The sequence below is a fragment of the Gobius niger genome (genome assembly GCF_951799975.1).
Source record: "Gobius niger genome assembly, chromosome: 24".
NCBI lineage: Eukaryota > Metazoa > Chordata > Actinopteri > Gobiiformes > Gobiidae > Gobius > Gobius niger.
Window position 1 is genome coordinate 13,627,665 of NC_136875.1, and position 21,714 is coordinate 13,649,378.

At 37.4% G+C, this 21,714-nt stretch overlaps 1 protein-coding gene across 2 annotated transcripts in view; it reads left to right on the forward strand.

Annotated features, from left to right (window-relative positions):
- The window catches only part of LOC306982383 (protocadherin-1-like), a 282,274-nt gene that overhangs the window by 47,382 nt on the left and 213,178 nt on the right, over positions 1-21,714 (forward strand). For both annotated transcript variants that reach the window (XM_079582296.1, XM_079582297.1), the window contains exon 2: positions 4,534-5,359. In XM_079582296.1, the coding sequence (XP_079438422.1) occupies positions 4,541-5,359 (819 nt within the window). In that variant the 5' untranslated portion in view covers positions 4,534-4,540. The remainder of the gene's footprint in view (positions 1-4,533; positions 5,360-21,714) is intronic.

Consider the following 21,714-nt stretch of genomic DNA (forward strand, 5'->3'; position numbering starts at 1 on the left):
AGACAAAAAATTACAAAAAAAATGACATAAAAATGTGGCAAAAATAAGACAAAAATGTGACAAAAATAAGACAAAAAAAGACAAAAAAAGACAAAAAAATGACACAAAAATGACACAAAAATTACAAAAAAAATTACAAAAAAATTACAAAAAATGTGACAAAAAAAGTCAAAAATGTGACAAAAATAAGACAAAAAATGTGACAAAAATAAGACAAAAAATGTGACAAAAATAAGACAAAAAATGTGACAAAAATAAGACAAAAATGTGACAAAAATAAGACAAAAAATGACCGAAAAATGACCAAAAATTTGACAAAAAAAAGACAAAAATGTGACAAAAATAAGACAAAAAAAGACCCAAAAAAATTTACTAAAAAATTGCAAAAAAATGACAAAAATATACAAAAAAAAATGACAAAAAAAGTTACAAAAATTAGTTGAATACCCCCCGAAAAAAAAAGATGGGAAAAAAATCTGATGACGTGAGGAAAAAGATCCATTTAGATGAGTTTTGTAGATCTTAACTTTCAAATGAGGCGTTACACTGGCCTACAGGATTTGGGTAAAGCTGAACTGGAAAAAAATGCTCTCTGTTCAGGCGGGAGTTAAGATGCTAAATGTAATAAAATGTTTCTATAATGCTTTCTGCAGTGAAGGACAGTCATGACCGCAGAGGAGACCCTGTTATACATGTTTTAGTGGTGGAGGAAACCATACAGATCCACACTGGTCTGTAACAGTGAGAAATGACTCCAGTAATCGTCCGTATCACCTGTAATCCGCGCCGTTCAGCTCATTATCATTAAAACCCCGTGATCTTCTGGAGTGTGAAGCTGTGAATTCACAATGACGCAGCTTTGGGCCTTTTTGCTTTATTCATCCACGGCAATAATTTAGGCGAAAAGTGCTGAAAGTTTAACGCGGAGAAATGTTTTATTCTGTTTTCTCAATGCCGGTCGAGGCTCATGATTTAGGGATTCAGGAACACGGTGAACGGAGCTGGAAACTGAAAAGATCTGACCTTAGTGTGAGGATTACATCACAAATACTGACAGGTTTGGTGTACACGTGTAGCAGGAAACGCCGTAATCCATATATGGTCATTTCCTTTGTGGAACAGCAGCAGCGGCTCATATTGGGTTTTCATTACAGACGCACCGATCCAGCTTTTCTTGTTCTCGATGTCGATACTGGGGGTTCGAGTGTCTGCCGATATCCGATATTAACCCTTTAACTCCCGCCTGAACCGAGCACATTTGCTCCAGTTTGGCTTTACCCCAATCCAAAAGCTTCTGGAAGAAAGGTGTGAAAATAGCAACAAAACTGAGACGAAAACAATGAGGGAAATGTGACAAAAAAGTGACGAAAAATGGATGAAAAAGTGGCACAATGTCACAAGAAATTGACAAAAAATGGACGAAAAATGTGACAAAAAAATGACAAAAATGTGACAAAAAAATAAAAAATTAAAAAAAAATTGACAAAAAAATTACAAAAAATTTGGACAAAAAAAGACAAATAAATTACAAAAAATTAACAAAAAAATGACAAAAAATTAATAAATAATTGACGAAAAATGTATAAAGAATTGACAAAAAAATTACAAAAACATTACAAAAACATTACAAAAATGTGACAAAAAATGACAAAAATTGACAAAAAATTGACAAAAAAATGACGAAAAAATGACAAAAAATTGATAAAAATTTATAAAAAATTGACAAAAAATTGACAAAAAAATGACAAAAAAATGACAAAAAATTGACGAAAAAAGAGACAAAAAAATGACAAAAATGTGACAAAAAATTGACAAAAAAATTGACGAAAAAATTACAATAATTTGACAAAAAAATGACAAAAAATGTATAAAAAATTGACAAAAAATGTCAACAAAAAATTACAAAAATTTGACGAAAAAAGAGACGAAAAAATGACAAAAATGTGACAAAAAATGGCAAAAAAATTATAAAAAATTGACAAAAAATGACAAAAATGTGACAAAAAATGACCCAAAGAGAATGAGTTGAATACCCAACAAAAAAATGTTAATAATAATAATAGATATATAAATAAACATCTTCTTCTTCTTCTCAATATTGTATTTTTTCAGTATCAGCTCCAATGTCCGATAGTTTCCATTCCACTCTTGAATCAACATCTCCACTTCAGTAACTCCTACAGACTCTAAACTTTGCCTGCATTTAACAGTATTGTGAAGGTTTTCAGAAGGTTCGTTAAATATTTAATTCCCAGCCTGATTTAATGAGCTTTGAACCAAAACAACAAGACGACATTTACATTTTTACAGACTTTTTCCTGTTATTAAAAAACTAAACATCTACAAATTCCTTCTCAGCGAATCTTTGTAACTAATACATCAACAAAATAAAGCTATAAATAAACCTGATTCTGTCTAGATATTGCCACATTCGACCATTTTTATGCATAAGGCTTTATTTTTACACATCATTTCCTCATATTTTTGTGGAATTGATATCTCTACATTCCTCTTTGTCCGTTTTCCCCTGCCGTGCCTCGTCTTATTTTACTCATTCCTCGATCCCTTCTTGCTTCGTTCTTCTTCATAGTAGCAGTTCCTGGGCGCAGAGGTTGTAGTTTTTTACCGTCGTTTCTTCTCGGCACAGAAACCCAGTTCCTCCTGAAGGTTTTGTTTAAGATGCAAATGAGCCACGTGCTTGAGTTTCCTGCATTGTTCCGCTCCACATAAGCCCCGCGTAAATAAAGGTGTGTCTTTGGCTGAATCTGACCCTCGTAAACAACACAGCGGGGGGGATTCAGCGGCTCAACTTACAAAAAAAAAAGTCCCTTGACTCGGAAAGGGGAATTTTCGGTGTGGATTTCCAGTATTTTTGGGGCAAGTTCTTTCAAAACAAACACAAAAGTAGCTTAAGTGTCATTCAAAAACACTACAATCAATTCTAGGAGGAAAATAACGACTATTTTCTACTTAAGTACGGAAGTTATCGTCCAGAACTCATTGAACTGAACCGTTTCTTGGCTTCAAAGTTTCCCGTTGCATTCGATTTGCTTCGGAATATTAAATTCCCCCTCGATCCTCTGTTTGATGAATTATTCTAAAAGTCTTCAGAAATGAAATATGCACCGCTTTCCCGTCGGCGGCGTTAAAAATAAAGTGTTTGGGCGTTAAAAGCGACTCGCTGCAGGTGAAAACTAAGAGTTTTCAATGTCGAGATTCTCTGAGTTTCCTTAGTTTTTGTAAAAAGTTTGGGTTTTCCTTCAACTCTTGCTCCTAAAAAAATAGCTGGGCGATATTGACAAAAATGAATATCTGAAGTGATTTTTTGCAAACCATGAGGAACAAAAGGGCAGAAAAAACAATTCCCCAGTTGTTTTTTTTACAATAAAAAAAGAAAAAACATTTTTCCCACCTTTTCCCAGTGTATTTTCTAATTTCCCCCATTTTTCTCAATTTCCCCCAAAATTTCCCAATATTTTTCCCTTGTATTTTTACCTCAATTTTTCCAAAGACTTCTATTTTATTTTTTTCTATTTTTTTCCAAATTTGTTCCAACTTTCCCCCCATTTTCACTCACATTTCTTGGCATTAAGTCGATATTAATACATTTCCCCCCCATTTTTTTCCATATTTTTTCAAAAATGTTCCCCTTTTTCAATTTTTTACATATTTTCAAAAATTTTCCCCAAAATTCAAATTTTTCTCCCTAACGTTTCCCTTAATTTTTCCAGATTTTTTCCCCATTTCCCCCCAAAATTTCCCAATTTCTTTTCTATTTAAAAAAAAAAAAAATCTTTTAAATTTCATTTTTTTCCCCTCTATTTTAACCTACATTTTTTCAATTTTTCCCCCCAAGAATTCCATTTTTTTTAATGTCAAATTCAAAATTTTTACCAACTTTCCCCCCATTTTCCCCCCACATTTCTTGGCACTGGAGTTAAAGTCAATATTGTAAATTTGTATATCTTTCAAACAGGTATTGACATTTGAACTGCAATAAACTATAGGTGAAAAAATATGGAAAAATTACAAAAAATCACATAAACAGCTTATTCAAACAAATGAACTAATAAATAAAAACATCAACAAAGTAAAAACATACATTTAAACCTGGGTCTATCCATTATTTTAGATCTATATCAGTAATGTTCAGCAAAAGTTTCAAATCGACGCCTCTAAATGCATTTTTCCTCTCGCCTCAAACCCTTACATCTGTTCTCGCCTGACCTTTGACCTCCCCGCGGCCTACATTTACCGTTTAGATCCTTGGCCGGTCTTTAAACTGTCGGGCTCTGGTCCCGCGGGACGAAGTCACCAGGTGTGAGGGGTTTTCACCGTTTTTTCCGCGTCGAGGTGCAAAACGTGACCCACAAAGTTAACAAAGCGCGATGATTAACGCGCCTCGTTATGGCGTCCGAGGCGCGCTCGCCAAACGGGATCAGGTGGCGAAGGAGGACGCGGGTTCTGGAGCAAAAACAATTACCACAAACTTCCTCCACATTAACGTTATCCCCCCCTCTCTTCTTCTCTCAGACTTCAGATGGGCGGAGCCATGGCCGCTTCCTTCTTCCTCTTCCTGTCCTCCATCTTGTTCCTGTCGCCCTCGCGCCTCGCCGCCCCCACCGACATCCTGTACCGCGTGCCGGAGGAGCAGCCGCCCAACACGCTCATCGGCAGCCTGGCGTCCGACCAGGGCCTCCCCGACAGCGGCCACCTCTACAAGCTGGAGGTGGGCGCCCCCTACCTGCGCGTGGACGGCAAGACGGGCGACATCTACACCACGGAGATCCCCGTCGACCGCGAGACGCTCAAGGACTGCCGCAACCTGTTCGACGACGAGAAGTGCTTCCTGGAGTTCGAGGTGTCCATCACGGACATGGTGAAGGGCATGGGCTCCGGGCCGCGCTTGATCGAGGGCCGCATCGAGGTCCTGGACATCAACGACAACACGCCGCAGTTCGCCTCGCCCGTCCTCACGCTGTCCATCCCGGAGAACACCCACGTGGGGGCGCTGTTCTCCATCCCCATGGCGAGCGACCGGGACTCGGGCGTGAACGGCGTGGAGAGGTACTCGCTGAGCACGCGGGACGACTTGGAGCAGCTGTTCAGCCTGCAGGTGGCCATGGACTCCGGGGAGAAGGTGCCGCAGCTGGTGGTGATGGGGAACCTGGACCGCGAGGCCAAGGAGTCGTACGACATGAACATCCTGGTGGTGGACGGGGGCACGCCGGAGCGGCAGAGCAGCGCCCTGCTGAGGGTCATCATCACCGACCAGAACGACAACGCGCCCAAGTTCGAGAAGAGCCACTACGAGGCCAACCTGCAGGAGAACAGCCCGCTGGGACACTCCGTCGTGCAGGTGAGTCCAGAGGCGGGACGGGGGGGGGTCGAAGGGAACGTCGCGACATGTTTGGGGACGAATCGTCAGAAATGTGAAGAAATGAGCTGATCTGAATTTAAATAAAAACGTAATTGTCCTGAATAAGGCTGGAAGATATATCGGCATCAAGATATGAACATTCAAGATATTAAAGAGGGGGCATTCTGCTTTTTTCAGTCCCATAGCACCAGTCTATATCACACTACAATGATGACAAACCTTCTGTTGGTCTGTAAATGCAGTAAATTAGAATAACTGCCTTGTATAAAATGTCTCTCTCAAAATGGCTGTAGTGAATGTCTTGAAATAGGCCTCTGTCTCTTTAAGAACCTCTGAGCCTTTCCGACACGCCCCCTCCACACGCTGTCTGTGGCATCAGTGGGGAGGGGGTTCTGCTGAGGAGCAGTGGTTGGTTACTCGGCTGGTGACCAAAGCTCGGAGGCGTCTCCAGGAGGTGGGGGCGTTCCTAGGAGGAAGTGATGGAAAAAGTGAGAAAAATGTGATGAAAAAAATGACAAAAAAGCAACGAAAAAGTGATAAAAAAATTATTAAAAAGTGATGAAAAAATTATTAAAAAGTGATGGAAAAAGTGAGAAAAATGTGATGAAAAAGTGATGAAAAAGTGATGAAAAAATTATTAAAAAGTGATGAAAAAGTGATGGAAAAAGTGAGAAAAATGTGATGAAAAAGTGATGAAAAAGTGATGAAAAAAATGACAAAAAAGCAACGAAAAAGTGATGAAAAAATTATTAAAAAGTGATGGAAAAGTGATGGAAAAAATATTAAAAAGTGATGAAAAAGTGATGGAAAAAATATTAAAAAGTGATGAAAAAGTGATGAATAAGTGATGAAAAAGGGATGGAAAAAATGACAAAAAGCAATGAAAAAGTGATGAAAAAATTATTAAAAAGTGATGAAAAATGTGATGAAAAAGTGATGAAAAAGGGATGGAAAAAATGACAAAAAGCAATGAAAAAGTGATGAAAAAATTATTAAAAAGTGATGAAAAAGTGATGAATAAGTGAGAAAAATGTGATGAAAAAGTGACGAATTTTTTTTTAAAAAGTGATGAAAATGTGATGAAAAAATTATTAAAAAGTGATGAAAAAATGACAAAAAAAAAGAGAGAAAAATGTTGTGAAATAGTGCCAAAAAAAATTAACAAAATGTGACAAAAAAGTGACCTCAAATGAGGCTGACCTACAGGCTGTAGCCCTTCAGAGGGGGTTAAGAGGTTATTATTACGTCTGTTTCTTTTCCCACAATAATTTCCTCCATAATATTTTCTAGTTTTTTTCACAAGCCCCTCCCATTTTCCCCACTCCTCTGTGATATCACTGACCTTGTAGATGATTCCCACCTCTAGTAAACAATGCAGTTAAGATATTTACATATATTACAGCTGTGAACTATACAGTGGATGTAGTTTCTGTGATCATAGTATCACAGTCATGTACATTTACTGCATTATAGTGAAATATGAAGTTCTCCCTCTCGATTCTCGTCAGCAGCCGCTCTGATCTGAAACCTGCAGGTATAAAGCGGCCCATAGGCTGAAGTGGGCGCCCCCCCCCCCCCCCCCCGCTGAGATATAAATTAGTGCTTCAAACCCGCGCTGACGGATTAATGATAGACTCTGCGCTTGACGAACCATTAAAATCCACTAAGGACAGACGCCGATAATTGGAACTCAGTCACAACTCGCACTGAAGCCGGTCCGTCCAGAGCGTTCAGGAAAGACGAGGACTGTGAAAGCCTTTGTGCCGCCTTCACACTCACATTAAATACCGGATATGTATAAGTATGTATAAGTATAAGTCGCACGTTTTTCATAGTTTGGCTGGAGCGACTTATACTACGGAAAATACGGTCCTGTCCTTTTCTGAGGCATCGCACTGGTCTGTAGGCTGTAATCGAAACGTGATTAAAAAAGCCGACAATAGAGTAAGGACAAAAGGGGGGGAAAAATGCAACATGAAAGCAACAAAAACGGACAAAAACGGACAAAAAAGGTGAAAAAACGCGATGAATACCCAACAAAAACACAGCAAAAAGCGACACTTTTTTTTTCCATGTCCCGCCAAATTTTCCACAATTTTATCTCCAGTGTTTTCCACATTTCCCAGCCCCACTTTTTCCTCATTTTTTTAATTTAAAGAAAAAAGAAAAATCCTAGAAAAAAAAATTCCAATCTATCCCCCCCTCACCCCTATTGAGAACCTTTGGAGCCTCAAGCAAAACATCTATGAGGGCGGGAGGCAGTTTTCATCCAAACAGCAGCTCTGGGAGGCTGTTCTGACATCCTGCAAACAAATCCAAGCAGAAACTGTCCAAAAACTCTGCTCAAAGAAGGTCCTATGTTAAAATACAACTTCACCTGTTATTTTTTTTTTTTTGATTAGCTTTTGATTTCATTAAATATGACCTCCTAAGTTAGTCAGTTAATTGCAACCTTTAAAATGTATTCCATAATAAAATAAAATAAAAAATGTGGCAAAAAAATTATAAAGTGACAAAAATGTGACAAAAGAGTGACAAAAAAATGCCAAAAACGTGGCAAAAATGTGACAAAAATGGACAAAAAATGGACCCAAAGATGTGGTAAAAATTTGACAAAAAATTTGAAAAAAATTAGAAAAAAATGACAAAAATGTGGCAAAAACATGGCAAAAATTTGACAAAAATGTGGTAAAAATCTGACAAAAATTTAGACAAAAATTAGAAAAAAATGACTAAAATTTGGCAAAAACGTAGCAAAAATTTGGCAAAAATTGAGAAAAATTTGACAAAAATGTGGCAAAAACATGGCAAAAATTTGACAAAAATGTGGTAAAAATCTGACAAAAATTTAGACAAAAATTAGAAAAAAATGACTAAAATTTGGCAAAAACGTAGCAAAAATTTGGCAAAAATTGAGAAAAATTTGACAAAAATGTGGCAAATTTTCCCCAATTTTATCTCCAGTGTTTTCCACATTTCCCAGCCCCACTTTTTCCTCATTTTTTTAATTTAAAGAAAAAAGAAAAATCCTAAAAATGTTTTCCAATCCCCCCTTTTTTTCAAATTTGTTTTTTTTTTTTTTTTATTTTGTCAGTTTTTTTGTCAACATTTTTCCCATTTCTTGCCTAAAATTAAAAATCATGTACATGACAACTCAATGTGCCTCACAACAACACCAGACACAATAAAAAAAATACAATACAAAAGCGTTAAAAACACAATGAAAATCAATAAAACAAATCATTCAATATAATTACATTAAAAGAAAATCATTAAAATCCAATCAATCTCCATAGGCAGCAGTAAAAATGTGTCCTTCATCCTGGACTTAAAAATAAAATAATAATAAAACATTTTTCTTCTGCCCCGACTATTACAACAACACACACACTATAACACAATCTAAAAGTTGTGTATTTCTAATGGTAGGAAATGTGAAATCAGTTGATGAAAGCTGAAGTTGAGGATTTAAAGGCGACGTGGGGGAAACCATGGGCTTCTTCATAATGTGAGAGGAGGAGGAGGAGGAGGAGGAGGTGAAGCGGGGCGTGGGATCACAGCTTTACTGGAGTTACACATTAACAGAAGCGACTCTTCAACCACGAAATGTGTCCAGGTCAAACTGGGACTAAACCAAGACCGGACTCAGACCAGAGAGACTGATAAACGAATCCCTGCCTCCTGTTTGAAAAAGAAAACACCACGAAGGTCGAATGGATTCTGCTCGTGTTGTTGCGTTGACCTTTAACCCCCATCTGATCCGTCTAATGGAAAAGCCTCTTGAAAAAAGTGTGAAAACATGCAACAAAAATGAGAAGAAAACGTGACATAACTGACATAAATGTGAGTCAAAAGTGACAAAAAAAAGCATAAAAGAGTAAAAGAAAAGTGACAAAAATGTGTAGCAAAAACACACAAAAAATCCATAAAAGAGTGACAATAATGTGTGATGAAAAGCAAAAAAAAAGTCACGAAAGAGCAGCAAAAAAGAAACAAAAGAGTGACAGAAAAGTGACAAAAATGTGACGAAAAAGTGACAAAAATGTGACGAAAAAGTGACAAAAATGTATGATGAAAACGCATTATCCGTTTACATGAGTTTTGTAGGTCTTAGCTTTCAAATGAGGCGTTACACTGGCCTATAGGCTGTAAACTTTTATCATTTAATTGACCCTTTAATTGTTTGTAAACATTCCGGGTCTTATCTGGAGGCGGGAAGCTAGTTTCCTATCTATTTCCATTGTAGCTGTTGTCATAGTAACGGTAAACAAACGTCTAACTGGTGTTGGAAACATCAGATAAAGCTTATTTTATCGTCTCAAATGTCGTTCCTCTTGTTCTTGCGCCTTAAGCCACAACAGGACCACATGTTTTAGTTGTAGTTTTACATTTATAATCGCTAGTTTTAGTTGAATCTTGTTTCTCTTGATCACTTCCTGCCTCCAGATGATGTCACTGATGATGTCACTGATGATGTCAGCAGTGAAAGGGTCTATAAATATAAGTATAGACAGTTAATTACAACCTTTAAAATGTATTCCATAATAAATCAAAAGATTAATGTGTCAAAAAAAAAATGACAAGAAATTTACAAAAAAGTGAAAAAAATGACAAAAAATGACAAAAAAAGTGACAAAAATATGACAAAAAAGTGACAAAAATATGCCAAAAAAGTGACAAAAAAATACAAAAAATGACAAAAAATTTACACAAATTTACAAAAAAATGACAAAGAAGTGACAAAAAATTTACAAAAAAGTGACAAAAATGTGGCAAAAATGTGACAAAAAGTGACAAAAAAACCAAACAAAAAATGTACAAAAAAGTGACAAAAAATTTACAAAAATGTGGCAAAAAATTGGCAAAAAAGTGACAAAAAAGTGACAAAAAAATACAAAAAATGACAAAAAATGTACACAAATTTACAAAAAAGTGACAAAAATGTGGCAGAAAAGTGACAAAAAAACAAACCAAAAATGACAAAAATGTGACAAAAAATGTACAAAAAAATGTCAGGGTCTATAAACATGAGTATAGACAGTTAATTACAACCTTTAAATGTATTCCATAATAAATCAAAAGATAAATGTGTCAAAACAATGACAAAAAAGTGACAGAAAATGACAAAAAAATTATAAAAAAGTGGCAAAAAATTTACAAAAAAGTGACAAAAAGTGACAAAAAAAAGTGACAAAAAATGACAAAAAAAATGTACAAATATGTGACGAAAATGTGACAAAAAAGTGACAAAAAATGACAAAGAATTTACAAAAAAGGGACAAAAATGTGGCAAAAATTCACAAAAAAAGTGACAAAAAATGACAAAAAATGTACAAAAAAGTGACAAAAAAATTACAAAAAAGTGACAAAAATAATAATAAAAAATTACAAAAATTTGGCTAAAAAAGTGACAAAAAACGTGGCAAAAAATGCGGCAAACACACCAAAAAAGTGACCAAAAATAAAGCGATGAAAATTCAACAAAAACAAGTATAGACAGTAGGGCTGAACGATATGGACAACATTTCATATCTCGATACCATTTAACTATGGGTTTGGTGAAAAACAAGCATTTTTCAGAAAAATAAAAACATGATCATAAAGAATGCCGTTTTATTGATGAAAATCTGTATCGTTTATATCTAGCTTTTTTTTTCTTGGTTAAGGCGGGGGTTAAGAGGTTAAAAGGGGAAACATCACATTCTCTTCTACCATTTCCACTGCAGCTAAACCCCCGGCTTCCAAACCTTCCTCGGTTCAGATCTGCTCGCTCTCCAACCTGCCTCCCGCAAAATAATCCGCGACAAAAAAAAAAAAAAAAAACCTGCTCAAAATCAGACAGAACGAGCGAGGAATCAGCAGAAAAGGGCATTACGGCTGCTTTTGGAAACGGATGGCGGGGTTTAAGGCGCGGGTAAGTGAAATGAATTGAAAACGCGGCGGAGGCCAATCCCGGCGCCGAGGCCAATCGGCGCCATAAGCGGCGCGGCTAATCCGGCGGAGGTTTGAAAAGGTGCTTTAGCGACGCCGGGGAAGGATTGGGGGTTTGTGTTCGAGGGGACGACCACTTCACTTTTCAGGCTCAGACTCTGGATCAGAATCCGGCAGATCAGTCGGGAGTGATGAGCACATTCAGTAAAAGATAATCATTCAAGTTATTTACGCTCAAAAAGCAACAGAAATGTGATAAAAATGTGACGACAAAGCAATGAAAACATGATATAAACGCAACGAAAACGACTAAAACGTGATCGCACAAACAAGGATGAAGCTTAGATGAGTTTTGTAGGTCTTAGCTTTCAAATGAGGCGTTTCACTGGCGCGACCCGGAGCCGTTCAATGAAACTCGTGGATGGTTTTGTGTCTCGGGGCTCTATGAATCACTGACATTAATCTCAGAGACCTGGGATGATTAGTTTTCAGGTTAAGGGAAAAACTACTGAAAAAGGGTGTTCCACTTTATTAAGCAGATCATTTTCAAGCAATAAGGGAAAGAAAAAGGATCTCTCTGCTGATGAAAAGCGTGAAATAGTTGAATGCCTTGGTCTAGGTATGAAAACCTTCGATATTTCATGAAAGATGAAGCTTAATCATCAAACTGATAAGAAATTTGTGCAGGGTTTGTGCAGATAAGGCACAATGAGGACGGTTTCTGCCAGACAAACACATCAGATTAAGAGAACAGCTGCTACAAAAACAGGCATTTGAAGCTGCTGGTGCCTCTGGAGTCTCCCGAACATGAAGGTGTAGGACCCTCCAGAGGCTGCAGTTTCCGGCCTCCCCTAAACTGTTCATTGAATGCTGAAGAACAGAAACAGCTGCAGTGGCTCAGAAATACATGAAGACTCATTTTCAAACAGTCTTGTTCACTGATGAGGCCGTGTAGCCCTGGATGGTCAGATGGATGGAGGAGTGGATAGTTTGTGAACGGCCACCATGTCCCAACAAGGCTGTGACGTCAGTAAGGAGGGGGCGGAGTCATGTTTTGGGCCAGAATCATGAGGAGAGAGCTGGTCGGCCCCTTTAGGATCCCTGAAGGTGTGAAAATGACCTCTTTCTGACTGACCACTGTCTTCTATGCTACAAAAAGAAGAGCCGTGTTTTCCCGAACAAGATCATCTTCATCATGACAACGCCCCATGTCCTGCTGTAAAGAATACTCTGCATCACTGGCTGCTATGGGCATAAAAGGAGAGAAACTCATGATGTGGACCCCCTCCTCCCCTGACCTCAACCCTATTGAGAACCTCTGGAGCCTCAAGCAGAACATATATGAGGGTGGGAGGCAGTTTTCATCCAAACAGCAGCTCTGGGAGGTTATTCTAACATCCTGCAAAGAAATCCAAGCGGAAACTCAACAAAAACTCACAAGTTTAAAGGATTTAAGAATTTTGAAGTTGCTCAAAGAAGCTCCTATAGTAAAATATAACTCGACCTGTTAAGATGTTTTTGATTGAAATAGCTTTTGATTTCAGTAAATATGACCTCCTAAGTTAGTCAGTTAATTACAACCATTAAAATGTCTTCCATAATAAAAGAAAAGAAAAAAATGATAAAGTGACAAAAATGTGACAAAAGAGTGACAAAAAATCACAAAAATGTGGCAAAAATCTGACAAAAAATTAGAAAAAAAATAGGAAAAAATTACAAAAATGTGGCAAAAATCTAACAAAAAATTAGAAAAAAATTAGGAAAAAATTACTAAAATGTGGCAAAAAACGTGGCAAAAATTTGGCAAAAATTGACAAAAATTTAGAATTTTTTTTAGAAAAAATTACAAAAATATGGCAAAAAACGTGGCAAACACACCAAAAAAGTGACCAAAATAAAAGCGATGAAAATTCAACCAAACCCGACAAAAACATGTCCAAAAAAAGTGACAAAAGAGACGAAAACAAGAACAACCAAAAATAATTACAATCACTTTTCTAGATCTTCGCTTTCAAATGAGGCATTACACAGTTGCTCTCCTGTCGAGAAACTTTCAGATTTAGGTAAAGCCGAACTGCAGAGAATGTGCTCGGTTAAGATGGAGATAAGAGGTTAAAATGCCCCTAAAAGCCTGTTCCCTTCTCTCTTCTGTAGAGTCTTTATCGTCTCTCCTGCTGCTCTCTCTCTCCAGCCTCTCGTCCGTCTGCTCTGACCGCTCTCCCTCCGCAATCACCGCCTTTTTGTCCGACCAATCAGCTGTTGTTTTGCTCCGATTAAGCCTTTTACAACCCCCGGATCGGCGTCGGGATCGATGCGCGAGCCGCGGGAAGGTTTCTCGCTCTTCAAAGTTAATCCATGCCGTCCCCGATGACATTAGGACTGAGAAGTGTTTCATCGGAACGCTCCTTTTTTTTTTATTCGTCCAAATGGGCCCGGAGCCGGCGGTAATTACCCAAATCAGTCTCTGTGTCGGTAATTGGCCCGAGATCTTTCAGGGGAGAGGGGGGGAGAAAGAAATATGGAGGGGAGCGGACGAGGACAAAGAAAAGGCGATTTAAGAAACAGAAATGCGGCGTGAGCGACCTTTTGGGAGAGTGACTTTGGGGGGGGGGGAAGTAATTCTCTCAAACCAGGCCCCAAACGCAGAACCTCGAGGACGATTTATAGACACTGTGATCATGGAAAGATCTGAGAAAATACCACATAAATACTCGATTGTCTTGGGGGAGGACTCGCAGACCTTTACTGAGGTCAATCTGCTGTTGTCTTTGCAATGAACATATTTCTACATCATTAAACAAGGAAGACAGTTATGTTTTTCTATTGTATTGTATTTTCTATCTATATGTCTTGAGTGATGAACCAAAAAAGAAAGGACAAAAAATGATTTAAAAAAATGACAAAAAATGACAAAAATGACAAAGAAAATGACAAAAAAATGTGATAAAAATGTGACCAAAAAATGACAACAAATGACAAAAAAGTGACGAAAAATGTGACAAAAAAGACAGAAAAATAACAAAAAATGACACAAAAAAATGACAAAAAATGACAAAAAAATTACTAAAAATTACAAAAATGACAAAGAAAATGACAAAACAATGTGATAAAAATGTGATAAAAATGTGACCAAAAAATGACAAAAAAGTGACGAAAAAAATGTGACAAAAAATGACAAAAATGACAAAAAAATGATTAAAAAATAACAAAAAATGTGACAAAAAATGACAAAAAATGTGACAAAAAATGACAAAAAAGTGATGGAAAAAATGTGACAAAAAAGACAGAAAAATAACAAAAACTGACACAAAAAAATGACAAAAAATTACAAAAAAATTACTAAAAATTACAAAAATGACAAAGAAAATGACAAAACAATGTGATAAAAATGTGACCAAAAAATGACAAAAAAGTGACGAAAAAATGTGACAAAAAATGACAAAAAAGATTAAAAAATAGCAAAAAATGTGACAAAAAATGACAAAAAAATAACAAAAAATTACAAAAATGACAAAGACAATGACAAAAAAATGTGATAAAAATGTGACCAAAAAATGACCAAAAAATGACGAAAAAATTACAAAAAAGTCTGATGACGTGAGGAAAAAGATCCATTTAGATGAGTTTTGTAGATCTTAGCTTTCAAATGAGGCGTTACACTGGCCTACTGGATTCGGAGAAAATGCTCTCGGTTCAGGCGGGAGTTAAGAGGTTAAACAAAGAAGACAATAATGTTTTTCTCTTCTATACTATGTCTTGAGTGATGAACCAAACATAACGACTCGAAATATCAAAGTGTTTGGAATATGTCATTTAATTTGATGATTTATATGACAAATCCATAAAGACCTAACGTGTAACCCAGTAAGATACTCGTGTAAGTTGGTTTTGCCATGAAATAAAGTAATAAATTCAAAGGTTTGGTCCGAGGGGGTGGGTGGCGTTACGCAGGGAGCAGCTGTGGGGCCGACACTTTTCTCTCGCTCCATGGAGAGTGTGATCAACAAAGCAGAGCGAGTTCCCGCAGACAGATCGAAACAGCTGAGAGTTTAACGTTTCTCTGAGTTTTTATTTGGCGAAAGAGAAATGTCCGGTTAAAGTCTTCACTCTGAGAACCGGGCTGTTTAAATGTGCACACAAGGTTTTCCTTCAATTTTGACTTTAACACATTGAATGCCGCGCTGTTTAGGGGATTTAGCTGTAGATCTTTTTTTTTTACGTTAAATTTGAGTCGGTTTGAACTAATCTAACATCAGATAAAAACACCAATGCCAATGGAACAAATAGAAATCCCACTGGAAATCAGGCAAATTAACTTTTACTGTAAAAAATATTTATTATTCACTTGAAATTATACAAAATAATCTGAATTAAGAAAATGCTTGTGCTTGTTCCATTGGCAAGAATAGGTTTAATCTGCTCTAAGGCCAGACCAAATCTACTCACGCACCAAACTTTAGATTTAATCTCTTAATTCAAGTAGATTTAAGTCATTTCTACCTATAGCTGAGTATTATATTAGGATTATGGCCTAAAAGGGTGCTCTGCTAAGACATTTTAAGGTACTTTAACAGGCCTTTTATCTCTAAATGTGACAAAAATGTCCTAAAATGTGACAAAAAATGTACACAAAATTTACAAAAAATGGACAAAAATGTGACAAAAAATAGACAAAAAAAGTGACAAAAATGTGACAAAAAATTTCCTAAAATGTGACAAAAAATAGGCAAAAATGTGACAAAAATGTGACAAAAATGTGACAAAAATGTGACAAAAAATTGACAAAAATGTGACAAAAAATCGACAAAAATTTGACAAAAAATTGACAAAAATGTGGCAAAAAATTGACACAAATGTGACAAAAAATTGACACAAAATGGACAAAAAAGTGACAAAAACATGGCAAAAAATGTGGCAAACACACCAAAAAGTGACCAAAATAAAAGCGATGAAAATTCAACAAAACCCGACAAAAACATGACCAAAAAAGAGACAAAAGAGACGAAAACAAGTGTCAAAATGCATCACTTTTCTAGATCTTAGCTTTCAAATGAGGCATTACACAGTTCCTCTCCTGTCTAGAAGCTTTTAGATTTGAGTAAAGCTGAACTGGAGAGAATGCGGTGGGTTAAGGTGGAGGTAAGAGGTTAAAACGACCCTAAAAGCTCGTCCCCTTCACTCTTCTTTATCGTGATTTCTGAAAGGTTTGCTGTGGGGAAAGAGCTTCTTCAGATAAACGCTCAATAGATGCTTTTCACGACGTCTTTGGAGCTGGAAATGCTCGCGAGTTACACGGAGAGGCTTGAAAGGTCACGATCGATCCTGGAACTCTCTTAATTCAAGTAGATTTAAGTCATTTCTACCTATAGCTGAGTATTATATTAGGATTATGGCCTAAAAGGGTGCTCTGCTAAGACATTTTAAGGTACTTTAGCAGGCCTTTTATCTCTGATTTGGGTCGTAATATTTCTCAAAATCATCTCGAGGGCCAGAGTTTGATGATGGAGGGCCGGTTTTGACCCCCGGGCCTGACGTTGCTTACCCCTGGTCTACTATTTCTACTGCTTAAGTTAAGAAAATACAAAAACTATGACCTAAAACACATTTGACTGAAGTTTTGGCCAACACTCTCACTCCTCAGTCTGATTTAAGGAACCGTAAAACTAAATAACCACGGATTTCTTACATTTACATTTGCACATCCATTGTAAACTCTCTAACTCGTCCCATCTGGATATTGAGCCTCCGCTAGTTTAGACTTGGTTGAGTCGTCCCCCAGAACTCCATCTCCTTCTCCAAAGCGCCCGGTGGTTCAGCGGCGCTAATCCCCCGCTCGCTTCCACCAAAATCAATATGGCCGCCGCCGCAACGATCATTTCGCTCGACATTTTCTTCTTTCTAAATCCTCACCTCGGCCGCACGCTTCAGTGGCTGCCCTTCGGCCCGTCTCACCGGAGGGCAGCCGAGCGCGCCGTCCCGGGAAGAATCCACTCAAAAAAACAAGAAAAAAAACGTTTGGAGGAGGGAAAAGAAGAAGAGGATTTCTGAAAAGTTCGCTGTGGGGAACGAGCTTGTTCAGATAAACGCTCAATAGATGGTTTTCACGACGTCTGTGGAGGTGGAAATACTCGCGAGTTACACGGAAACTCACAAGATTAATGGATTTAAGAATTGTGAAGCTGCTCAAAGAAGGTCCTCTGGTAAAATATAGCTTGACCTGTTAAGATGTTTTTGATTGAAATAGCTTTTGATTGCCTTAAATGTGACCTCCTAAGTTAGTCAGTTAATTACAACCTTTAAAATGTATTCCATAATAAAATAAAAGACACAATGTGGCAAAAAATGACAAAAAATGTGACAAAAAATTGACAAATGTTACTTGAATTGACAACAAATTGACAAAAAATGTTACTAAAATTGACAAAAAATGACAAAAAAGTGACAATAATGTGACAATAAATTGACAAAAAAGTGACAAAAATATGGCAAAAATGTGACAAAAAGTGACAAAAATGTGGCAAAAATTTGACAAATAAGTGACAAATAATTGACAAAAAATCGACAAAAAAAATCCTAAAATGTGACAAAAAAAATTGACAAAAAATTGACAAAACATCGTCAAAAAATCGACAAAAAATCGACAAATAATTCCTAAAATGTGACAAAAAAATTGACAAAAATGTGACAAAAAATTGACAAAAAATTGACAAAAAATCGACAAAAAATCAACAAATCGACAAAAAATCGACAAAAAATTCCTAAAACGTGACTAAAAAATGACAAAAAATGGACAAAAAAATCCTAAAATGTGAAAAAAGGTGACAAAAATGTGACAAAAATTTGACAAAAAAGTAACAAAAAATTGACAAAAAAGTGACAAAAAATTGACTAAAAAGTGAAAAAAAATTTACAGAAAATGACAAAAATGTGACAGAAAAATCACAAAAAACGTGACAAAAAACGTGGCCAAAACTGTGGCAAACACACCAAAAAGTGACCAAAATAAAAGCAATAAAAATTCAACAAAACCCGACAAAAACATGACCAAAAATGTGCCAAAAGAGACGAAAACAAGTGTCAAAATGCAACAACAAAAAATTACAATCACTTTTCTAGATCTTAGCTTTCAAATGAGGCATTACACAGTTCGTCTCCTGTGTAGAAGCTTTTCGATTTGGGTAAAGCTGAACTGGAGAGAATGCGCTGGGTTAAGCTGGAGGTAAGAGGTTAAAACGACCCTAAAAGCTCGTCCCCTTCACTCTTCTGTCCATCCTCTTTATCGTGATTTCTGAAAAGTTCGCTGTGGGGAACGAGCTCCTTCAGATAAACGCTCAATAGATGCTTTTCACGACGTCTCTGGAGCTGGAAATCCTCGCGAGTTACACGGAGAGGCTTGAAAGGTCACGATCGATCCTGGAACTCACAGTAATCCGTCGGGAACTAATGTCCGGCTCCATGTTGTGATCGTCCATCCCTTTAGAGATGAAAAAGGAGAAGCGGCGTTTGATCCTGACGAAAGAGGACAGTTCACTTTTCAGTCAGCCCGCTCACTGTGTTTCCCCTTTAGCCGTTAGCGTTAGCCATCAAACACAGCAGATTATGAATTTAGGGGAGCTCAAAGCCTCAGTAGAAATCATTAACCTCTTACCCCCTCCTGAACCGAGCACGTTTTCTCCAGTTTGGCTTTACCCTAATCTAAAAGCTAAAAAAAAAAAAAGCATCAAATACAGAAAACGAGGATGAAAACACAACTTTTGTCGATCTTAGCTTTCAAATGAGGCATCACTCTCTCCAGTCGAGAAGCTAATGTACAGACCACAGACTTTAAAACAAAGAATAGACATATTCTGGCCGACTTCTTCCTGAAGCCGTAAGGAAATGGCACCTGGCTCCAGTAGATACAGACGCATCTCTGGAGTCGCCCATATATGGTCATGTTTGAAAACAGTTAAGGGGGAAAACAATTTAAACTTTCTCTAATTATTCCAAAACTACTTTAACAAACACTGAATTATTAGTATATTTTTTCTATTAAATAAAGATACAAAGACATGGGGAGGAGCAAAGCGGTTCAACAGCCCAAACATACACAAATAACGGAGAATGCTAACATCGTGCTAATGCTAACACAAGCTACGACTGCTGTTTTTTCGCTTCTACTGAAAAATCTGCTGTGAATAAACATCCACATGGACCCGATTTAGACTTGACTTTATTTGTATGTGATAAAAAAAAGCTTGTATTTCTCTAGAAAATGGCTGAAAAGAGTGAAAAATACCTCGCCATAGTTTAGTATTGTGCCGACTTCCCTATTCATTTATATGGGTGGAAATGCTCTATTTAAATGGGTCCAGGATTCAACCGTGCATTAATAGGAACAGGCTCAGATAACTAACAGCGCTTCCATGATATACATACAAATCGCAGACACACCGTTAGCTCGTTGGGTCTCAAATCCCGGACCTGTTTACGCTGGTGTTTTACCCCCATACAAATGAATGAAGAAGCCCCTTTACTAAAGTACGGTTTCTTTATCGTTAAAATATCATAAGAGGATGTTTTGTGTGTGTCCGAGTCACAAAAAGCAGAAACTTGGCTGAATACGAGTTAGCATTTAGCTCAGACGACACTTTTCGACAGAACTTTCGATGAATGAAAGTAAAAATAAATGACATAGAGTGATCACAACACACGTAAGACATTATTATATTGTGGTTTTGTGGTTTTGTTTGTGTTTATTTTCCGGTTCAGGCCGGGCCGCTCCCCCTCGCCATCGCCGCTTTGACCTTGGCATTTTACGTCTCTCTTGTTTATGTTCCTCGGCCGCCGTCACCTCATATTTTTCAGACTTACACTTTCGAAGATGATTTTCCGTAGTGCACTTTTGGGCCGTTTCCAAAAGAGACAAACAAGCCCCGGGACGAGAGCGGGAAAAGGGCAAAGCAGAGGAGGCGGTGCTTTCAGGGGGAGGGGGGGGGGGGATAACGGGGGCCGGGTTTCGTCCCGGGTCAGGCCCATTTTAGCTCCGTTTGGTAATGTTTGAACCTCTGAACCATCACCGGGACCGAGCACTTTTTATCCACTTTGGCTTCACCCAAATCTGAACGGTTCTTGGAAAAAAGAGCCAATGTAGGGACGAAAACCAGGACGAAAACGCAACAAAAGAAGCTGCAAAAGAGCGACGAAAACGTGACAGTAAAGAACGGAAAAAAGGCCACAATAAAGCGATGAAAACGTGCCAGAAAAGCAACAATACAACAACAAAATGTAACTGAAAACCAACGAAAGAGCAAGAAAAACCTGAGAAAAATGTGGCGAAACATGACAAAAAAACTAGGAAAACACGACAAAAAAAGAAACGGAAAAAAACTATGAAAAAGTGACAAAAACACGACAACAAAACTAGGAAAACACGACAAAAAAGCAACGGAAAAAACTATGAAAAAGTGACAAAAACACGACAACAAAACTAGGAAAACACGACAAAAAAGCAACGGAAAAAACTATGAAAAAGTGACAAAAACACGACAAAAAAACTAGGAAAACACGACACGAAAGCGACGGGAAAAAAGGTCACTTTAAAGTGACAAAGAAGCGATAAAAGAGCGACAAAACCATGCAAGGAAAGCAACAAAAAAGTGACAAACACGTGATGAAATGACAAAAAAAGCAAGGGAAAAAAAAACATGGAAACACAACACAAAAAGTATGGGATAAAAAGCCACAAAAATTGACAAAAACGACACAAAGAAGCAGTAAAAGCGCATCAAAAGCAAAAAAGAAACAATAATACAACAAAAAAGTGACTAAAGAGCGACAAAAAGGTGACTAACACGTGCTGAAAAAACAACCACAAAGCGCCAAAGAAGCGATAAAAGAGCGACAACACCGTGCCAGAAAAGCAACAATGACACAACAACAGTGAGGAAAGATCGACAAAAACGTGACAAAAATGAGAGAAAAATGTGGCAAAAACACGACAAAGAAGCAACAACAACAAAACACATGAAAAAGCGACAAATGTGACAGGAAAAAAGCCACAAAAAAGTGACAAGAACAACAATTATAGAGAGCAACCAAAAAGTGACAAAAAAAAACGATGAATAAGCAACAAAAACACACAAGTTAGCTTTCAAATGAGCGTCCTCGAGACCACAGTGATGGACAGTAACGCCATGCTGACCACTCATACAAATACGCACAAATATCACCTTCCTTTTCCACATAAAAAGCTTCATAATGCACCTTTAAGTCTCACCTTCTGCCGGCCCCTCCCACTGCGCTCCATCATCGCGTCAGAACCTTCATAAAGAGTCTCAGTCTGTCGTAAAGTCCCTAAAGCAGGAATAAAAACCACTGTACCAGCTTTTTACAATGAAAATAATGTCGCTGGGAAGAGAAGT